General features: G+C 34.0%; 3 protein-coding genes and 1 long non-coding RNA gene across 8 annotated transcripts in view; 2 read left to right on the forward strand and 2 right to left on the reverse strand.

The window, feature by feature from the left end:
- Window positions 1-555: 555 nt before the first annotated feature.
- LOC102583073 (sodium/hydrogen exchanger 2) lies at window positions 556-6564 on the forward strand. 5 transcript variants are annotated; one of them, XM_015308951.1, is made up of 16 exons: window positions 556-833; window positions 1262-1295; window positions 1494-1771; window positions 1974-2092; window positions 2229-2326; window positions 3069-3128; window positions 3224-3270; window positions 3353-3547; window positions 3672-3718; window positions 4355-4421; window positions 4507-4607; window positions 4917-5018; window positions 5197-5335; window positions 5406-5468; window positions 5608-5691; window positions 5796-6564. In XM_015308951.1, exons 3-16 carry the CDS (start codon window positions 1598-1600, stop codon window positions 6108-6110), a joined length of 1611 nt encoding a protein of 536 aa, XP_015164437.1. In that variant the 5' UTR covers window positions 556-833; window positions 1262-1295; window positions 1494-1597; the 3' UTR covers window positions 6111-6564. The 5 variants fall into 5 exon arrangements, with proteins under 5 accessions (XP_015164437.1, XP_015164436.1, XP_015164438.1 ...); XM_015308950.1 differs by having other exon boundaries at window positions 1504-1771; XM_015308952.1 differs by having other exon boundaries at window positions 1507-1771.
- Window positions 6565-8214: 1650 nt separating this feature from the next.
- On the reverse strand, window positions 8215-15521 carry LOC102583399 (vesicle-associated protein 1-1-like). Its single transcript, XM_006347774.2, has 10 exons — window positions 15143-15521; window positions 14726-14822; window positions 14061-14131; window positions 13896-13977; window positions 11945-12060; window positions 11691-11870; window positions 11503-11598; window positions 10811-10975; window positions 9050-9127; window positions 8215-8625 (listed from the first exon to the last, which is right to left on the reverse strand). The coding sequence occupies exons 2-10, from the start codon at window positions 14772-14774 to the stop codon at window positions 8512-8514; spliced, it is 951 nt and encodes a 316-aa protein (XP_006347836.1). The 5' UTR covers window positions 14775-14822; window positions 15143-15521; the 3' UTR covers window positions 8215-8511.
- Window positions 15522-19904: 4383 nt separating this feature from the next.
- LOC107060723 (uncharacterized) lies at window positions 19905-20545 on the forward strand. Its single transcript, XR_001473491.1, has 2 exons — window positions 19905-20202; window positions 20284-20545. It is a non-coding gene; the product is annotated as an uncharacterized lncRNA (long non-coding RNA).
- Window positions 19956-20629, reverse strand: part of LOC102583728 (uncharacterized) — a 7547-nt gene continuing 6873 nt past the window's right edge. The window contains exons 5-6 of the mRNA XM_006347775.2: window positions 20340-20421; window positions 19956-20175 (exon numbers count right to left, since the gene is read on the reverse strand). Of these exons, the coding sequence (XP_006347837.1) occupies window positions 20098-20175; window positions 20340-20421 (160 nt within the window). The 3' untranslated portion in view covers window positions 19956-20097. The remainder of the gene's footprint in view (window positions 20176-20339; window positions 20422-20629) is intronic.

Raw genomic sequence — 20629 nt, forward strand, 5'->3', positions numbered from 1 at the left:
ATTACTAACTAAACGACCGTTAGAGTTAAAAGATATTGCTGTCAAAATCATTTTCAACTTAAATACCCACCTTAAAGACATTTCACAATCATAAAAAAAAGGGTAGTTTGATTATAAAAAAAATAATGTGCGTATTAATTATGCGTATCATTGATATTATTTTTTAATTTATGAATAATTAATATTTATACCAGTTATACATCTTTTTTGATATTAAGATATGCACGATTAATATATAAAAATTTATGATATTAATAATATAAAATACTTTAATGCATATATATTAGTATGATTAAAGATATAATTGCTTCTCAAAGTGAGGGTACCTTATTTTGGAATTTATCACTGCATACTAATTCTAATACACTAATATATAAAAAATAATCTTTACATAACTAATACCAACATTATTATATTCAATATTATTTTTTTCACAAGCTCCACCAAGTGTGATCCTTTAGATATAAACATATTTTACGACCGATCTTAAAATTATGTATTTAAGTCATGAGAAAACAAAAATACAATAAAATTATATTATACAGAGAGTAAAAAGAAAAAGGAAAAGGAAGTGACGTTATTCCCGGAGTTTTCTATTTCTGTTTCTAGAAATTTTGCGCTTCTCCTCAAAATCATTTTCTCTCTCTGCTCCTGCTTTTTTTCTCCATTTTTGGGAGCAATTTCACGACGAAAACTCGAAGCAGACAAATATTTGAACTTTATTTTTGCACTTCTCTCTTCCATTTTTCTTTTTGTGGTTTCAGAAAGTTTAGAGGATTTGTAATATTTTTTGTGCTCTGTTTTCCGGCGCCTTTCAGAATGCAATTGTATTGGTGAGTATATCCAAAAAAAAAAGCTGAGTATTCAAATTCTATTTTTCCGTTTTTTGATGAATTTTCTCGGAAATGTTTGTGAAACCCTTTAATTTCATGGAAAATGATACGTACTTAACTTTTTTCGCTCATTGTAGGGCAGGAAATTCCATATTTGAAGATTATTTGGTTAGAATTTTAAATGATCATACCCATGAAAAAATTGGAAACAAACAGTAGAAAACTATTATTTTTCTTTTTGGGTGAAAATCTTGATTACGTAGAAAAGAATTGATTTTTATTTTAACTTTATATTTGTTTGTTTAGAAAATCAGACAAAATTTGGAAATTGAACTGTGGAGAGTTGTCATAAACATGAATGTTTTGTTCTTTGTTAAGTTGGTTTCTAACGGAACTATTTTTATTTTTTTTTCCTTTTCTAATTATAGGTGAAAGGCACTGGAAGCTTTTTTGTTTGCATTGGTGAGAATCTTTATGTTGTAGAAATGATCTTGTTTTCTGTTTGGGTGTACAGTAGATTGGAAAAACTGGGAGATTAGAAATGGAGAATTTTAAATTACATTCGTGAAAACCATTCTCTTCTGCTCCTTTTGTTCAAATTGTTTTGCTTGGGTTCTTAGGTTTCGATTTATGTGGGATATTTTATTTCATGGAATATAGTATTATGCAGAAGATTGACATGACGGGAGCTAATCGCGATGAAAACCTGGCGAAGTTGAAAACAAGTTGGTGAACTGTGGTTGTAATACAAAGTGTCAAAAGAAATGGCTTCTGTGCTGGCTTCTCTGTTTCCAAAACTGGGATCTTTGGGTACTTCAGATCATGCTTCTGTTGTATCCATCAACCTATTTGTGGCACTCCTTTGTGCTTGCATCATCATTGGTCATCTCTTGGAGGAGAACCGCTGGATTAACGAGTCCATTACTGCCCTCATAATTGTGAGTGTCACTTCTTTTATTCTACATAGGGATTTTCGTGGGAAGACATGTAATGCAGATCGTGTATACATTAATAAAATTGAAGTGACAGACTGGTGTCGCCTTTGAATTTGATTAAAATTTCCAGTTTTCTATTTAGATATATTACATTCTCTGATTTGTTTATCAACACTTACATTACATGTATGTTTGATAATTGCAGGGTTTGGGTACAGGAGTGGTTATCTTGCTCGTAAGTGGTGGAAAGAGCTCACACCTTCTGGTTTTCAGTGAAGATCTCTTTTTCATATATGTACTTCCTCCAATCATATTTAATGCAGGGTAAAATATCATTATCTTTTCTTGTTACTTTTCTTTTTTGCGGTCCATTGCATATTTAGAAGGTTTGCATATTTTGACTGCTAGTATTGTTCCCACAAAATTTGATTATTACATATGTTACTCTCCTCTTTTACAGGTTTCAGGTAAAAAAGAAGCAATTTTTCGTGAACTTCATAACTATAATGATGTTCGGAGCCATTGGTACCCTGGTCTCATGTGCCATTATATCACTAGGTATTATTCAAAGCATTCTTTTATTGGAAAAGCTCATTATATAAGTTTTATTGGTTAGAGAGGTCCTCCGCCAGAGAATTATTCTGCAACTGGGGTACCTAGTCAACAGATTGATGCTTGTTGTGGTTTTATCATAGCTACTGAAGGTACTTGATTTAAAGAGTAGAAATTACACCCAGGCCAAAGTTATCTTCCATATGAGCCATGAAATTATGATGGATGAAACTATAATGAGTTTTACTGATTTCTAGTGGATCTTCTTCTTGCTAAAACATGTTCAATAGTCAATGTGTCTGTTCCTCAAGATAATTTTTTTCTTAATTGATTTTCATATGCTTTTCCACATATCAAGCTGCCTATTGGCGTGCATGATGTTTCGTGTCCATGGCCTTGATAATGATAGTGAAAAAACGATTATATTCCAGATGTTACGCTGATGGTAAGGAAGGAGGAGGTTATTTCAAGATGTCTTGAATTTGCTTACCTTCTATCCATCAAGCAATGTTGCAAAGCTTCTCTATTACTAGGGTAGATGTGTTTGATACCTGAAGTTTTGAGCATTTTAGTACATTCACGTGGAGTTTCTGGCGCAGACATGCTACTATGTCCTTGCTTTTTGGTAATGAAATCATCCCTGTTTTATCCTGATCTTGGAATTGAATTTCAATGCAGTAGTATGTGTTAGTTTCTCGCAAGCATTGTTAATTAGTGTTTGCTGATATTTTCTCTCTGTCATGTGAAGGTGCCATTCAAACTTTCAAGAAGTTGGACATTGAATTTCTAGATATTGGGGATTATCTTGGTATTTTTTGAAACCATTGTTGTGTTTGTTCTGTTGTTGGTTGCTTGTGTTTCTACCTCTGACCGCTCTTATTTCTCTCTCTCTCCATTTATTAGCAATTGGAGCAATATTTGCTGCCACAGATTCCGTCTGCACATTGCAGGTACAGAAGTAGTGCCCTCATCATATGGCCAATGCTAGTGACCCAATATAATGCCCTAAAGTTCAAGTTATTTCTGCTGCAGGTCCTACATCAGGATGAGACACCCCTCCTTTACAGTCTTGTATTTGGAGAAGGAGTTGTAAATGATGCTACATCGGTGGTGCTTTTCAATGCTATTCAAAACTTCGACCTTACCAGTGTGAATCTCAGTATAGCCCTCAGTTTCCTTGGCAACTTCTTCTATCTGTTCCTTGCTAGCACTTTACTGGGAGCAGGAGTAAGCTTCACTCTGTGAGCGTGTGTGGGAAATGATGTGTCCATGATGCATCATTCATTAAATCCTTGATATTGACTTCTAGTTAGGCTTTCCCCCTCCATTTGACATTTTCTTCTTACTGCAGACCGGTCTTCTTAGTGCTTACATTATCAAGAAGCTGTATTTTGGCAGGTAATGCCACTATTAAGGAGTCTGTGGTAACACACATTTCGGGTTTTCCTGCTGCAATGATGTTACAGATATGCTTTGATTGCAATGAATTCAGTCCATAATTAGTGAAGTTGCCTTAAATTTCACAAGAACTTTTTTATTTCTAACTGATAAATGTGGTCTTCTTGCAAGCTTGACTGTACAGATATGATGCTTTTCCTTAGGATGTCGCTCGACTCAATATCAGTACTTGAATTCCCTGCTATAGTTGATAGGTTATACCTATTTTATATAGTGGAGTTCTACACCTATGGTCTGTCGGAAATGTATTTTCCTGATTGTTTTTCTCTAGTCAGATTTGAGATTTCTGGCCTCATTTGCAGATATATCTATTTGTCACTTATAGCAAACTAATAGGAGCTTTCAGCTGTTTAAGATTATGTTTCTAAGAAGCTTGAGAGAGCCAGAACGTTTTTGATAAAACTGTAAACATGGTTCATGTAAAGCTTTTCATGTTTCATTACACTTTCTTATCTAGTGAAACTTTGCCTAGTTCCTCTCGAACTTGACGAAAAAACTTTTTGACCCATTCTTTCTTATTTCCCTGCCTCTTCTTATTGTAATACTATAATGACAAGTTACTTTTACGGTCTCCAGGCACTCCACAGATCGTGAGGTTGCCCTTATGATGCTCATGGCTTACTTATCATACATGCTGGCTGAAGTAAGATCTTCATTTTAGCACATTGGCACTTGTATTCAACATGCATGTTTCTGATACTAGTGACATAATTGTTCATCGTTTGCAGCTATTCTATTTGAGTGGGATTCTCACTGTATTTTTCTGTGGTATTGTAATGTCTCATTACACTTGGCACAATGTGACCGAGAGTTCAAGAGTCACTACAAGGTACAATTTCCTACTTTTCTGCCAAGTTGTTTTCCAATTTATTCTGCCTGGTCACCCAAGTTTTGTGCATTTTTTGTTAAATTATTTTATCTGAAACCTACAACCTGTTATTTAGGTCATAACTGCCGAAGCCTTGCAACAACTAAGACAATAGCTGATCTGATTAGCTTTGACAAATAGACACTCATTTATATAGCTTATCCAAATAGTCATTTATATAAATGATCGTGTGTCAGTTATTACTTGTGGTAGAGAAGTGACATATGTGCACATACTTCGACTAAATGTTATTGTGCTATTTTTCTGTAGGCACGCTTTTGCAACTTTGTCATTTCTTGCAGAGACTTTCCTCTTCCTCTATGTCGGCATGGATGCTTTGGATATCGAGAAGTGGAAATTTGTTGGTGACAGGTATCACTTTTTTTCTTTTTCATTTTGAAATGGTTGTTAGTGATATTGCGGAAGGAGGACTTATGTGCAAAGTACGAGAGAGATTAGTATTAATTCTTACATGGTTTACCTTCCTCCCTTTTAATTTGTTGTCATACAGTCGGTAGTCTTTATCAGGTGGTTCTTTTATTTCTTGCAGGCCTGGATTATCAATTTCCGTGAGTTCAATACTGATGGGACTAATCTTGCTGGGGAGAGCTGCCTTTGTTTTTCCATTATCATTCTTCTCCAACTTAATGAAGAAATCCTCGGAGCAAAAAATTACCTTTAGGCAGCAAGTGAGCAGTGGCTTGATCAAATTCTCTCTTATTATGTCTCATGGATATCAGTACTAACTTTGTTTTGTAGGTGATAATATGGTGGGCAGGTTTGATGAGAGGCGCAGTGTCCATGGCACTGGCATATAATAAGGTAAACGTGCTAATCATATTCTAGGCCAGTTCAGCTGACATTGTAGGAATATCAGCCCTTATATGTACACTTCATGATACTTATTTTCACATCCTTGTATTTTTTTATGTCATGAATCATTGATCATTTGGTCATGCAGTTCACTCGTGGGGGACACACTCAACTGCAGGACAATGCAATAATGATTACCAGCACGATAACCATTGTTCTATTCAGCACAATGGTATATACTTCTTGCCTCTGCCATGATATTCTTTGTCGGTTGAACCATGCTGGTACATTCAATTCATATGCGAAATCCAGAATGCGTAAACTATTTTTTTTCAGGTATTCGGTTTAATGACAAAACCCCTTATAAGTCTCCTGCTGCCACCACAGAGGCAATTGAGTACAGTGTCATCAGGTGCAAATACTCCAAAGTCTCTAACAGCCCCACTCCTAGGCAGTCGAGAGGACTCTGAAGTTGATTTAAATGTTCCAGATCTTCCTCACCCACCAAGTTTGAGGATGCTACTTACCGCACCAAGTCATAAAGTGCATCGGTACTGGCGCAAGTTTGACGATGCATTCATGCGCCCTATGTTTGGTGGTCGGGGATTTGCTCCTCCTGCCCCTGGTTCTCCAACGGAACAGGGTCCATGATGTGCACGAGAAAAATGAAATTGATGTAAAAGAAATTCGCCAAGGGACGTCCAGTGGATCCTAAAGATTCTGTGTACACAGATTGCTGACAGCATTATGAGCTTCACCCAGGTCCTTGACCATTTGGTACTGCTGTCATTTACATTGCTTTAGCAAACTCTAAAACTGATAAAATGTTCATAAAATTCAGCAAAATCCTCTCGTTTGCAGTGGAGGGTTTAGGAAAGGGTGAAACTCTGGCTGACCATGGTGAGTGTGTAAGTTAATCCTGAGAATGCTCTCTCAGATGGCAATATCTCTATTCAAACTTATTGTAAATTTTGGGCTACTTAAATGTTGCCATCTTTTTGCGTGGTGTAATTTCGTGTGGTATTATATATCCCATTTGTAATGTTTTATGAACTTGAGAAAGAAATAATTGTCAGAGAGCAGAAGATAGCTTTTCCAAAAATCATTTTCATTTCTCTAGTATTGACATGAGATTGAGACTTCCAATCTTTCTGATGATTTGCCACAAAGATAGGTCATGGCTTGCCAGAATTTCATCTTTTGTTTCGTCTAGATAATGTACTGGGAAAAAGGAGCGTCTCATGTTACAAATAGAATGATTACTTTCCGATTGTATCTCTTAACAAATTATTCACCAAGGAGAGTATTTGTACTCTTAAGGGGCTAGAGGACATTCTTTTTGAAATGGATAGAACATGTTTTTTCCCCCTCCTTCTTGATTTTATTGTTTTAAAAAAAATAAAAAAATCTAGTTACCATCCAAAGTCTTGATAATTTTGGTTTAGTTTGGACTACTTTCTTAGGTAATTTAATCGTAACCGAGTGTTGTGGTATAATGAATCAGATCATTCTATTCTTAGGGGACGTTTGGTTACTGGATAAGGGCAAAGTTAATGCATGAATAATTTGATTATTCATGTATTAATTTTATACCATGTTTGGTTTGTAAATAGAATTAAAATTATTCATGTATAAATTTTATATAATGTTTGGTTGGTGTGTCTCCAAATGTTGTATAAAAATTATTCATGTATTGATTTATGTGGTGTTTGGTTGTATTTTTGTAATTCTACATAGCTAATACTCACATAACTTATGAGGAAATCTATGTATAATTTTATGCGGGTAGAGGTGGATAAGTTATGAGGGTATTAGTTATACATGAATTAAAATAATAAAATTACATATTTACCCTTAATTTGTTTACTTAATTATTTATTTCTAAATAATAATGTATATTAATATTAATTCACAGATTAATGAGTAATTTTTTCTTTTTTTTTAAAAGGACTGGCCTAACTCATTTTTTTTTAGTTTCGTGATGCCCCACCCCCCACACACACAAACAAACCCAAAACTGTTTGCCCCCGCCCCATCCGAACTGTTGCATTTTATTATTTGTGCGCATCAACCTATAGATTTCTACCCCCCCCTCTCGCCCCACCCCCACAGGGGCCTGTTGCATTTTATCTTGGATACAAGCTTTATAATTTTCTATTTTAAATAAAAAATATATTAATTTACAATAAATTAAACAATCAATAAGTAATAATATATTTATTATAATTTCTACATAACTAAATCTTACATAAATAATACCTACATAACTAATATTTGTATAATTAATACCTACATAACCAATATCTGCATAACTAATACCTGCATAACTAATATCTGCATAACTAATACTTACATTACTAATACCTACATAACTAATACCTGCATAACTCTAACCAATAACCAAACGGCCCCTTAAGTCATTGCGAGTACCAACATACTTGCATTTAATTAGTTTTCAAGAATCATAGTAAAAGGACTAGTCGGCCATGAGAAACCATAAACACTAATATTAAACAGAGGTACCCAAGGTAAACTCAAGCCAAGACAGGAGACTTGAATAACAGCTGCAATGGGAAAAGAGATGTGTACCAAGAAAATATTTCCTTGATAGAGCTCTTTCCTGAGAAAACTAAAATATCTTTTGCTAGATTAAATAAGTGAAACACTCTTTACGCTCTTTGGCGTTCACAGTAATCGCCAAAAAGCTCTCCATACCCGCCACTACTGTTCACATGCACAACAAAATTTTTGAACATAAAATGTTAAAAAAACCCTCACAAAACCATCAATATAATTAACACTTCCAGCAAAAAGATACTCCAACTCCTCTACCTGCTGCGATGATGCAGGCTTAGGTAGTAGACGGAGATTATTACACTTTATTCCATCTAAAAACAGCATTTACAACACTTGATATACTCTACTAGTCAATACAACAACATATCTGATCCTCAGCGTTAGATTGAACAGATAGGGGCTTTGTGAAGGAAAAACTGTCTATCAAGATAGACATAATAACCTTTCAGTCGCAGCGGTGTATTAAATGCTTCGATCAGTAATGCAAAAGGTAACCAAACACCATACTAATAAAGGCTACAGTAACCACATAGAGGAGCGGAAATCCAACCCTCACTTTTCTTCCGCCTTTCTTACTTGTCAACATGACCTGCAATATCATAACACCAGAAAAAGAACACAAATAAAGGAAGGGTTAATTAAGGACACTTTTTATAGAGCACAAGATCATGTCACAGGAGCATCACGACTGAAATAGAGACTTATCAGGTAAAATTTAGGGTGAGGGACTGAAACACAATTTCTCCCTCCCTCACTTCCACAGAAGCACATTTTGTAAGACTTAAATGGATCCGACTTATCAAGGCAAGAACACAATTTGCTTGAGGTACAGCTAGACTAGCATGGACTCAGAACAGACACAACATCCACATAACATTCTGGCTTATTATTACCCCAATAGAGATTTAGTTAATAGCATCCCAATCTTTTGAGGACTTCTACTAATGTCGAGATCTTAAATTAATAATATTAACAAAATCTTGTTTAAACCATATAGGAATCAATGAAAATACCAGTTCTCTTTGTAAGCTCTCTCTTTCTTGAGCGGTAGATTTCTTCTCCTCTGTTAGCCTTGAGATGGTGTCTTTGGCCTGCAAGAGGGTAAGGAAGGGTGAGAAACAGCATTTATCCAAACCAATTACGGGCACTAAACCTAATTGACTCATATGTTGAACAAAAGTTTACATCCACGGGTGGGAAATATCAAACTCTATGAAGTGTTCCAGAAGACTCGAAAAATCTTCAGTAAGAAAGGTCGAGGTTGAGTTAGTTTCCAGTTTTTATTCTTTTGGCATCGAGTTCCATCAAAATGACTAGACAAGTCAGCAAACTGCGGTACAAACTAGACCCGTCTGAATTTTCATCAAGTGATCACCTTGACCAATAGATGCCAAAACTAGTACAGACTAAAATATGATAAATCAGAGGCACAGTTAAATAAGAGAAACTCATCTTGCCTGAATCCCAGTATTGATTTAAATTCCATAAGTTTGATCTTACTATGTACTTGCCAAATATCCTCAAGCAACTACTCTGAACCTTATCATGTACGGGACATCAAAAAAGAAGACAGTGCTACGACATAGTTTGAGCAGCGTATTACCAAGATTCTGCTAGGAAGAAACCACCCTTCTGTACTTGCAGGGAGCTGTAACAACTAGCAAGGATTGATTCAATATTGCTAGATCAAATGCACTAACGTTGAACAGAGACTCTGATTACGGAAGTCAAATCCAAGTCGGAAGATACTCGTTCAATGATGATAAATTGGGATCCACTTTACTCTGCTACCATGTTGTCAAAGGTGGTGCGGGCTTAAGCCCTGAACTGAAGCTCAAACCATGTTGAGCGCTTCATGTCGCTAAATGTGCGCTTCAGTTTTGTTATCACGGATCTAAGGCATACTTTTCCTTGCCAATGAGACTAAGGGGCGACATTAAACAAGTGATATTTCACTTTTATCATAATCTTCTTTCAATTTCTTTCTTCATATACTTGTCATTCATGCTTAGAATTATGAGTCTGGACTAAACATATATATATATTTGTATTTATTCTGCCTTGCCCTTTTTCATTGAAGTCTACGCTTCATTTGCGTTTTGTGCTTAAAGCCCCAACGGACCTTAAAAGCTTTTTTGCATTTTATGCTTTTGATAACACTGCTCTGCTATCACAATTATACTTTTAACTAGCTTAGGACTCTAATCCTAATAGACATATAGTTGATAGTGCATTTAAGAGGTCTTTTTTAAAAATCATCCAGAGAGACAATTCTGAGCAGCGGACATTAGTCAATAATACTGCTGACTGATAATCTCATGTGTCCAGGTCTGACAATTCCAGGGAACTGGTAAAAAGCTCAGTGTAAACTGCTTTTGCTGCCAGCTATTTTATGCAGATCACAAGGAATTAGACAATACCCTGACATAAAGAAGTGACCAGCATATTTTGTACAAATCTTTCATCCCTGGCTTGATTGATGAAAGGTACGCCTTCCAATTTCTATATGGGTTGGTTTTAACCCCTTGATTGCACAAAATTGATTCTTGTCATCAACAACGAGTGGCATCTTTTCAAGAGGTAAAAGAATATTTACTTAAAAAATAAAACCAGGCAATTCCTCAGCAAAGCTATATCCAGATAAAAACTGAAAACCACCAAGGGCACTGACTACATATTGTTTTTCAAATGACAGAACAAAAGTAGTTCCAGACTCTACTTGAAATAAAAAAAAAAAAAAATGAGAAGAGAAGAGAAGGTAAGAAAATTCTAACCTCACTTAATTTTCGTTCAAGTTCAATTATTTTTGACTTCATGCTTGCAACATCCTTGACTAAGTCCATCTCTTCATCATGCTTCCTCGTCTCCAACTGCGCATGATTTCCCTCCATTTGCATGTCAGCATTTTCCTTTCTAAACTCCTTTACATTCTCATCCAGCTGGAGAAGTGTATCAACAGAGATAAAATATATTACCAAACAGCTAACTCAATGTACATAATATAGAGCAAAACACTGGAAACACAATCAGTATCAACTTATCAAGCAGCTGTTGAAATAACTGAGAATTTAGTTAGTTATATGCTAGTATAGTATGTTCTAGAAAAATTTTTCTCTGTGTTTAGGTTAATAATATAGAATACTCTTCACAGTTCTGTCATAATTAGGAATATCAAGATATAGAAAGAAAATCCTTATTTGATTAACTTTCCTTATTTTATGCAGTCTAAATTTGTTTTGAACTTCTATGTAAGGAGCCTTCTTATATTGTTGAACAACTAATTCAAGACAAATTTTCTTCTTTTATTTTCCATATCTTTCATATGGTTCAGAGCCTCTACAATCATGCTACTTGGCCGCATTTTTACAACCTAACCCCATTGACATCTCCTGAACATACTTAGCATTACTCCATGTTTTTTCCATTTATACCAGTTTCTAAATTCTGGCTTAGATGAATAACTTACTTCCTTCGGTGTATTTTGATTGAGGAGGTTTACTTGATCTCTGGTCAACGATTCTTGGTATCTTCCATTGTGGTTATGTACTCCATTGACATCTCCCTGAAAAGATTACCATTATTTAGATTGTTGGCATTATTACCATATCAAACCACATGGTCAACAAATTCTGGTTTCCGAAGAAGATTACTTACTTCTTGATGTGAACTGATATTTTCATTACCATGTACTTGATCTTCTCGCGGTGAATCTATGTAACTTGGAAGATCACTGTGTCCTACATTGATTGGTGATAAAACAGGAGAACCAGGTGGACTGACAAGGATCACTCTCATCTTATTTTCTTGAACATATTTGCCATCATCTTTCGAAAACTACAGTTAAAGCAGTCAGAAATTGTGTAAGAGGAATGCCCTTTGAGAAATCATATAATCCACTGAGAATATACCATGGCTGATGTAATATCCTCCTCAACAGTCTCCTCTGCCACAACTGTGCATTGAACTAAGAACTTATCCTTGCACGCCATATCAGGAGGAGGTGCCTTTTGTGCCTGCATGGTCACTGCATAAACAAATGTTAAAACCCCTATATATTGCCTATGATCAATTGATCATTATTGCTAACAGAAACAGTATATTTAGTCAGAGGATTATTTGTAATAAAATTTTCTCCACTAGGGAGAATTGATGCATCACAATATCTGTAATATATATTGTATATCATCTCTCAAACAGGAATTCTTTTTGCAGCACTACAGTCAGTATTAAAGATGGACAATCAAAGCACGTACAGCATGGGTTACGGGTTGAATTAAAATTGAACAAAGAGGCTACTCCGTTCCAGATATTATGTTCATACATTCATTAAATTAACAAACAACATGATATACAAGAGAAGGGAATGTCCCAAATACTAGCAAATAACATTACATAACCCATACCATGATTGAAAGTGTTAAAACAAGAAACTGAATAGTGTCTCAAAGACATACAATCAATCAAAATCCATGTTGAGCAAGAAAGCAACAACACCTTGGAGCTTCAAGCAAGAAGAGATACGTGCATGCTTCTTTGAACTAAAGCACATATTTTTTAAATCAGTAGAAAAGCACATGACAATATGGGCTTATAACATCAGAATTACAATTAACATTACTCACAAATAAAAAAAGAAGTGAATCCCGAAAACCACAGAAAAATAGAAGAAGAGCAGCAACCAAGGGAAGAAGTATAAAGAGAACTGAAGCATATCTGGAGAAGAATTCTAATACTCCGATAACCCAATTATATCCTCTCTTTTTTTTCTCTTTTTCATCTGTTAATGTCAAATTCAAATAAGCAACGGCTTCTGGCTCAATTTGCTTTGCATTTTTATATAAAATAAGTGTTGAGTTGGCTGGTTTTTGTTCAGGAACACGACTTAGCCTTGGTTCTTGCACTGAAAGCTACCTTAGCAATGCAAAACGCCAAGCTTCACAGCACTGCATAATTCAGTCCTTAAGTGTGCCTTTAACCATACAAAACATTGATTTTTCTAATAACTAAATCCCTGAGGACCACTGGCGCACGGTTCAAAACTCAGTAGACAATTGGTCCATCCGTGTCTACCCTTCCTCACTTAAATACCAGGCTATTGTCTGAGGCAGGGTTCCACAACCCACGACGTACACCTCACCCGCATACTCCAAATGTTGCGCCCACTAGAACAAAGCCCAAGTGCCGAGATCAGAACACTGGTTGGTTTGAACCCGTGATGTGCACCTAACCCACACATCACATGTTGCCCTCTTACCACTAGACCAAAGGCATGGGTATCACAGCATTGGTTGGTTATTCATCTTATATGTTTTTCATGTTCAGTCTATCTAGTAATTTCTTTCTATGTAGTACATGAGCTTTCTCTAGTGAAGAAAAGGAAGAGCATCTCCGTTAAAATCAATTCCGTGTAAATTCCCAAAGCTAATGTAGTTTAGGCTTATATTAGCATCAGTCCTTACCATCTTCCTCACTGTTGACCCTAATACATAACACTGAACATTCAATTCTAGCTGTCAAATTCCTCTTTCGTATGAAACGAAGACTAGGATACTCTATCCATTTGATAGCATAAACAAATAATACAAAAATGATTTATGAATTGACTCTTGCAATACTAACTATCATTCCAGAACATCATGCAGACAAGTGATCATATTGAAAAGGTTTACCTATGCTGAAGTGCTGGCTAATCTCCATTACAAGCAAAATAATGCACCAGAACTACTACTTGTACCAAGAATAATGCGACATTCTTAAGTTGCATTTACTACTAAAAGAAATTTAATGATTTGTCATAGATCAAACTCAAAACACAGATATGGATATGCATATGCTGCCATCACGAAGAATTGTTCTTACCTGTAAAATCACAGGATGCTCTTGGCTTAATAATTCCTGTATTTGGTCTAACACAATATTTCTTTGGACTGGTAGTCTTGACCTGTTAAAATAATTCCAACATGATACTAATCAATCTCCATAGAATTCCAAAAAAGCACTTGACTAAAACAAAAAATACTATACCTTAAAAGCAACATGATTTTGGGACTTATTAATTAGTCGAATAGTGCAAGAGCTTTGCTTCTTTGGTTCAACTGCAAGGAAAAAGCCAATATAACTAAATACCAATTCAGTAACAACATCCTTCCCAGAATTTATACAACAAAACTTTCATCATAAACATGTCCCTTTCCCCATCCCACACACAAAAAAAACTAAAAAACTAAAATGAAAACAATGAAAAAGTGGATGCACATGAGTACTAGACCATCATGGGCGAAGCCACCTTAGGCGAAGGGTGGTTTGGAGCACACCCTTCGCCGGAAATTATATGGTGTTAGAGGTTAAGTATTAGCTATTATGACTTATGAGTGTATATTCAATTTTGCACACCCTTAACACAACTGAGAAGAAAATTTGCACACACTTCGCATAATTCCCGACTCTGCAACTGTTAAGTGTTAAGACCATAACAAGTGTAAATCGAACCAAAAGGCTCCACCTCATTAACAAAAGCTCTTATTAGAATAATTAAATCTGTCTCTTATCCATACCAATCTTCAGTCTGATCAAGTTGCAGTATGATTGCACAGCTCATAGTCGCTGTTATTTATTGTTTTTAAACTAAACTTTGATGCATCTGGACAACACAAGTAAGCAGCAGTAACTGGAATATGGAAAAAGCTTACATATGAACTTGAGTTCCCTTGGTGCAATTTCCACCAGGTCGGAATACATGGCTATTTTGTTATCTAAAATTCAATCCGAAGTAACAGAAAGCACTTCCTGCCAGCAAAAAGAAATCAAAAATAGCTAAAAACATCAATATTTAAATCCACAAAAATACACGCAACCTAAAAGTAACAAACAACAAAAAGATACCCAATACAATTATTGTGTCCGCGTAAAATCTCATAAAAATATATGCATGCCAGTAAGGAATAGATAAAATTTGATTTTTGACTATAGGTAAACGCATCAAATCCAATAAAGAAAAGAAAAAAAAAAGATTAGATTGATCCGGCGGTTTCATCAGGCTCATGATTCAGCGTCAATAGAAGAAACGACATCGTATAGAAATCGGAATTGAGAGAGAGAGAACTCACCGGAGCTTCCAATGGCGAAGAAAATGAATGATGATAATGAAAGAGGAATCAATCTTGGAATTGAATATAGCGTAAATATAACGTTACTTTCGGGGCCTCCTCTGTTCGTTCCTCTGATCAATGGTGTCACCTCTCTCTCTCTCTCTTTCTTAGAGATAAACAAATGATGCAGAGAGAGAGAAAGCAACGTGCATTGTATGCATAGATAAATCGATGAACCCTAGGATATGAAGAGGAGAGAGAGAGGGAATTTTTTTTGGTTGTTCGGTGATCAGAAACAGAGAGAGACAGAGAGTAGAGGGGGAAGTGTGAATTGCGTAAAGAGGGTTCACCGAAAGGGTCCGAAGTTGGGGCTATCGAACCAGACCGCCTCTTTATATTCAGCGTTATTTCATAAGAATTTAAGATGAGTTGTAGGTAGTACTTATATATAGAAGAATAAGGAAAAATTTTACTATGGGTGAGGCCCAACCAACCAAAGTTGGAAGAGGCTCCACCCATTTTTTGACATGTGGATCGTGGGGCCCAAATTATTAGTTAAGGCTAAAAAATGAAACCAAAAGTTGGCCCAACCAACCAAAGTTGGAAGAGGCTCCACCCATTTTTTGACATGTGGATCGTGGGGCCCAAATTATTAGTTAAGGCTAAAAAATGAAACCAAAAGTTGGCCCAACCAACCAAAGTTGGAAGAGGCTCCACCCATTTTTTGACATGTGGATCGTGGGGCCCAAATTATTAGTTAAGGCTAAAAAATGAAACCAAAAGTTGGCCCAACCAACCAAAGTTGGAAGAGGCTCCACCCATTTTTTTTTTAATCTTTTCTTATACTTCTTTCTTTCTTACTTGCATTTTCTTTGTTTGCTTGCCAACTCTCTTTGTAATTTTATTTTAATAGAAAGAAACTTTAGAACTCATCGACAGATATATATATACATATATATATATATATAATATAATAATAATATATCAGATGAAATTAAATTATTATTTTTTAAATAAATTCAAAGAGATTGAAGATAGTGAAACTAAAATAAATAAATTGACTCACAAAAATGTAAAAATTCATATAATCAACCAATTGAGCTACTAAAATTCATTCGGTATTATTTATTACAAAATTCACAATTTAATTTTAATTATTTAAATTTTAGTCATTAATTTAATTTTTGAGATTTTCAATTTTAACCACCCAATTCTTAATTGCCTTGTAACTCTTCTTAATACACTCTATTTTAATTATCTAAAATAAATAATAATTCCGAAAAAATATTTTAAATAATATGAGACGGAGGGACCACAAGTTTGTATAGAACCTTTTCTCAATTAATAAATGCTAACATAATGTACATTCTCACTAGTCACTACGATAAATAATTTAACTAATGAAATAATTTATATTTTGTGTAAATGAAACGCAACATGATAAAATTAACCAACAATCATTTAATGAGATTTTCGAGTTTTCAAAACAAACGATATCACTTTCTTTTTTTCCGCTCTTTTTTCATATTGTCCTCCATTTCTTCACCCCATTGCTTTAGTAGCATTAAAGGGTTTATTTAATAGGTGATTAGAATTATGCATGTCTTCAATTTGGTATTTGACGTTAATAGTAAATTAGTTTGAAGACAATAAAAAATACACAAATCTTATCTTATCTTGTAATATAGAACTATTTTTAAAAGTAACGCGAGTTTAAAGAAAATAGAGTGTAAACAAATTTCAATATAAGAATAATATTTTTAATAGATATTCAATTCAACACGTTAAATAAATGTGGATATAAAATAGAAAATAAAAATATTGATCAACTAATAATATGACTTTTTATTCCCTTGCACTTTTTCACTTTCAATATAATATTTTAATTTATTTAATTAAAGTTGACATGGACCCCACAATTATCTTGCAATTCCCACTCAAACTTTACATTCTCTCTCCTTTTGGTTTCATTTTTTAGCCTTAACTAATAATTTGGGCCCCACGATCCACATGTCAAAAAATGGGTGGAGCCTCTTCCAACTTTGGTTGGTTGGGCCTCACCCATAGTAAAATTTTTCAAGAATAAGCTAATAAAAAAGTACTATAAATAACTTTTGAATAAATTAATCATTTTAATTGAGCTAAATTTAATCTAACTTGTCCATATAACACCCTTAAACTCGAATGTCACAAGCAAAATAATTGTGGCTCATCTTTTTAAAGAAAATAAAATACTAAGTGTGAAGCTCAAAGGGAATGGAGATCCAAGATATATTTTTTCTAAATTGTTAGTATCACTTGTCAATCACATTTGGCAAAGTGTCTTATTTATTCAATGATCTAATCAAAAGCAGCAGAATTATCCGCAGTGAAAGTGATAATGGACATTTGAAGTTATACCATGTAATATTTAATAAATATATCAGGCTAGATATTATAAAAATCATTTTTGGTGTATAAAGTCGGATAATTTTTTTACATAAAAATTTAAATGTCACATTATAAGTATACCTTATTCAAATTAATGGATATCAAAATATTGAATCAGCTTCTGCTTATACGCGCTTCAAACTTAAAAGAACCTTTTTGATACACATCATAAGCATATACCAATAACGACATAAAAGAAAAATAAAGCAAGAATCTTTTTATTTTCTCATTATTTAATGACTTTATATTTAAATTTTGTGTCCCACTTAAATTTGTAGTATTCCAATAGTTCCTTCTTGATGAATGTCCTTTCAATATTTGTCTCTTTGACCATCTTTTTAAATTGAAAACTTTTCTAAAAAAAAATATAAACAAATAATTAACAAAAGGCTGCCTTTTATTGAGAACTTTTTGTGTCATGGTGCTTCTATTAACCAAATTCCTTCAAAAAAAAAATCCAAATGTTCCTACCAAAAATTATTCTAACTTTTCACCAAAAGAAAAAAATATCATAAAGCTTAATTATATGATCTTTTCCTAAGTTTGAAGTTTGCCTAAAAGTGATCACATATTTTACTCATTTGGTTCAAAGTGAAAGATACAGATAAGAACACATACATGCAAAATAATAAAAATAAATCTATTCCATATATTTTTACAATATGAACTCCACAATAAGTCAATTTTCTTCTTATTTAAAAGAACTAGCTTGGTTCTTGCTGAACCATTGAAGTATGAAAATTATAAATGGTACTTATATATTTTTTTAATTTCTCATTCGATTCAATCACTTATATATTGAAATTCGATTAATCTGGTTTCCCGCCATGTATAGCCCATTCGGAAGGAACTCTTCCTATTGAGAAATTTTTTTATATTCAAAACTCGAAACTAAAATTTGTAATTATAGGAGGACTGCATAAATGCTATCAATTTGTTAACGTCATCTATTATTTAAAGGTTGGATGAATAAAACGTTGTGTCAAACAAAGTTCACTAGTAGGGACAACTTTATGTGCATAGTTATATATTGACAAGTCATTTTTGTTTGTTTAGACAATATTTCACAATAAGTTTATTCTATATTTGATATGATTGATTATATTCCTAGTTGTTTTTTTCTTCCTATCCATCAAACTAATAAATCAATTATTCTTTTCATTTTCTCTCAAAAGTTCCATAATTTTTTTTCTAGTGGCGAGCTCTTGGGTCATCCGAATTCATATCTGATAGAAATGATAGCTTGGTTATCCCCATACCCCTTATATCATGTGTGTATGTAGAAGCAGTTTGTGCTAGATTTTTTTAAAACAAAAGTAGCATCTCTAACAATTTCCTTGTTCCCTTCAACGTGACTCAAGCATTTGATTTGAGCAACTAAAAAAAAAAGACTGAGAAATTAAAGCAATGTTAAATTATTCATTCTATTAAATTAAAGATTAAGAAAACATATTTTAATTTCTCTCCATATGATTCACTAATCATAAATAAATAAACTTTGAAAATAAAAGGAGCAAGTGCATGATCATAATGATCACCAACTACTTTGATGCAAATTAAATTACTCTCTTTGTAAGTAATATATGTGGTTTTGATTGAATTTGTATAAACACATGCAACAAATATAGGTGGGGCAAACTTTAACTTTAACATTTAATAATGAAAGTGAAATATCCCCAGTGGAGTCGGTTGGAATTTATTTTTAGCCAAATGAAATTAGAAAAAAGCTACCAACTTTTGCACACATTATACAAGCAGGATTGATTCTTCAAGTTTCCTCTATCTCTATCTCTTTTCAACAATATGGATTTAATTCTGTATGGGCCACCAAACCTTGAGATGCTTCATTTTGTTTTGTCTTTTTTTAATCATCACTATATTTGAAATTTACTAATTTGATTGAATTAATTCAAATTCACGTCCCCAAGATAGATTTTAGTGTTTCCTCTTTCTATTGGTAGGAGCTTCATTCTCACACGAAATTTCTAATTAAAGGTGAAGAATAATTGAGAATATATATTTCTTGTAAAGATGGTGATTAATGATTACTCGTAGTAGACTCCTTCACTGAGAAATTAACTCACAAGGAATATTAACAAAATTGGTTAAATGGATGATAATGAGGCCAGTTGTTGAAAAGATTGATTCGTATCCAAGTTATATAAAGAGGCAGTTGAGAAATATGTGAACAAAATTGGTTAGAGTTGGCTTTTGATTGAAAATGACTAATAGCATGTTGACATAATTAAATTTTTTTCTTTTTTAATAAAATATATTGGTGCAACTGCAAGTGCTAACATAATTTGTTTTTGTTTTTTTTCAAAAGTTCATGGTGTTGGTTCTGGAACTTATTTCACGAATGCATAAAGTATGTTTTTGCTCCTCAGTAGCATCGAACAAATAGTGGTAAAGTCGTTGAGAAGTTAAATAAAACTTGAAGGGAAACTAATTTTATCATTTTCCGAATTCTCTAAACATGTTAATACATATTTACACATTTACAGCATCAAATTCACCTTCATTATTCAGAAGCACTTGCTGAATTACTCCCAATCGACATCAAAGAAGCCAGCATCTTTCATTTCTGAGTAGTATACATTCTCCAGATGCAAGTCGTCCTCCTGCACACACGATTTAGAACAGAGCCGGTAAGCTTTATACAGATATATTACAGTCCATGTAAAGATTTTGGATAAATATGTTTTAAGACTTCTGTCAGCGCTTTAAAGGTAAAGGATACGTATGGGAGGGGCATAAGTGAGAATGAATGATGAGAAAATGATACCTGCAAAAAGTCCGCTAGGAAAGTAATATACAGAAGAGGAAGGTACATGGCATGGTAACAGATGACCGTGATATTGTACAACCTGTAATGCAAAATGAGGATCTCTTAGTAAACTAAAAGTAGCTGAAGCATGCATCGATTTATATTAATTGGATACAACTGTTTGGATGTGATAGCAATGCATTTCTCTATTGTTTTTGTGTGAAGAGATTCATTAAACTTAAAGATGCAGAGAAGTACCATAAAAGTCACATCAGGTTTTTTAATCCCCCCCCCCCCCCCCCCTTTTC

Source organism: Solanum tuberosum, unplaced genomic scaffold, assembly GCF_000226075.1.
Source record: "Solanum tuberosum cultivar DM 1-3 516 R44 unplaced genomic scaffold, SolTub_3.0 scf00092, whole genome shotgun sequence".
NCBI lineage: Eukaryota > Viridiplantae > Streptophyta > Magnoliopsida > Solanales > Solanaceae > Solanum > Solanum tuberosum.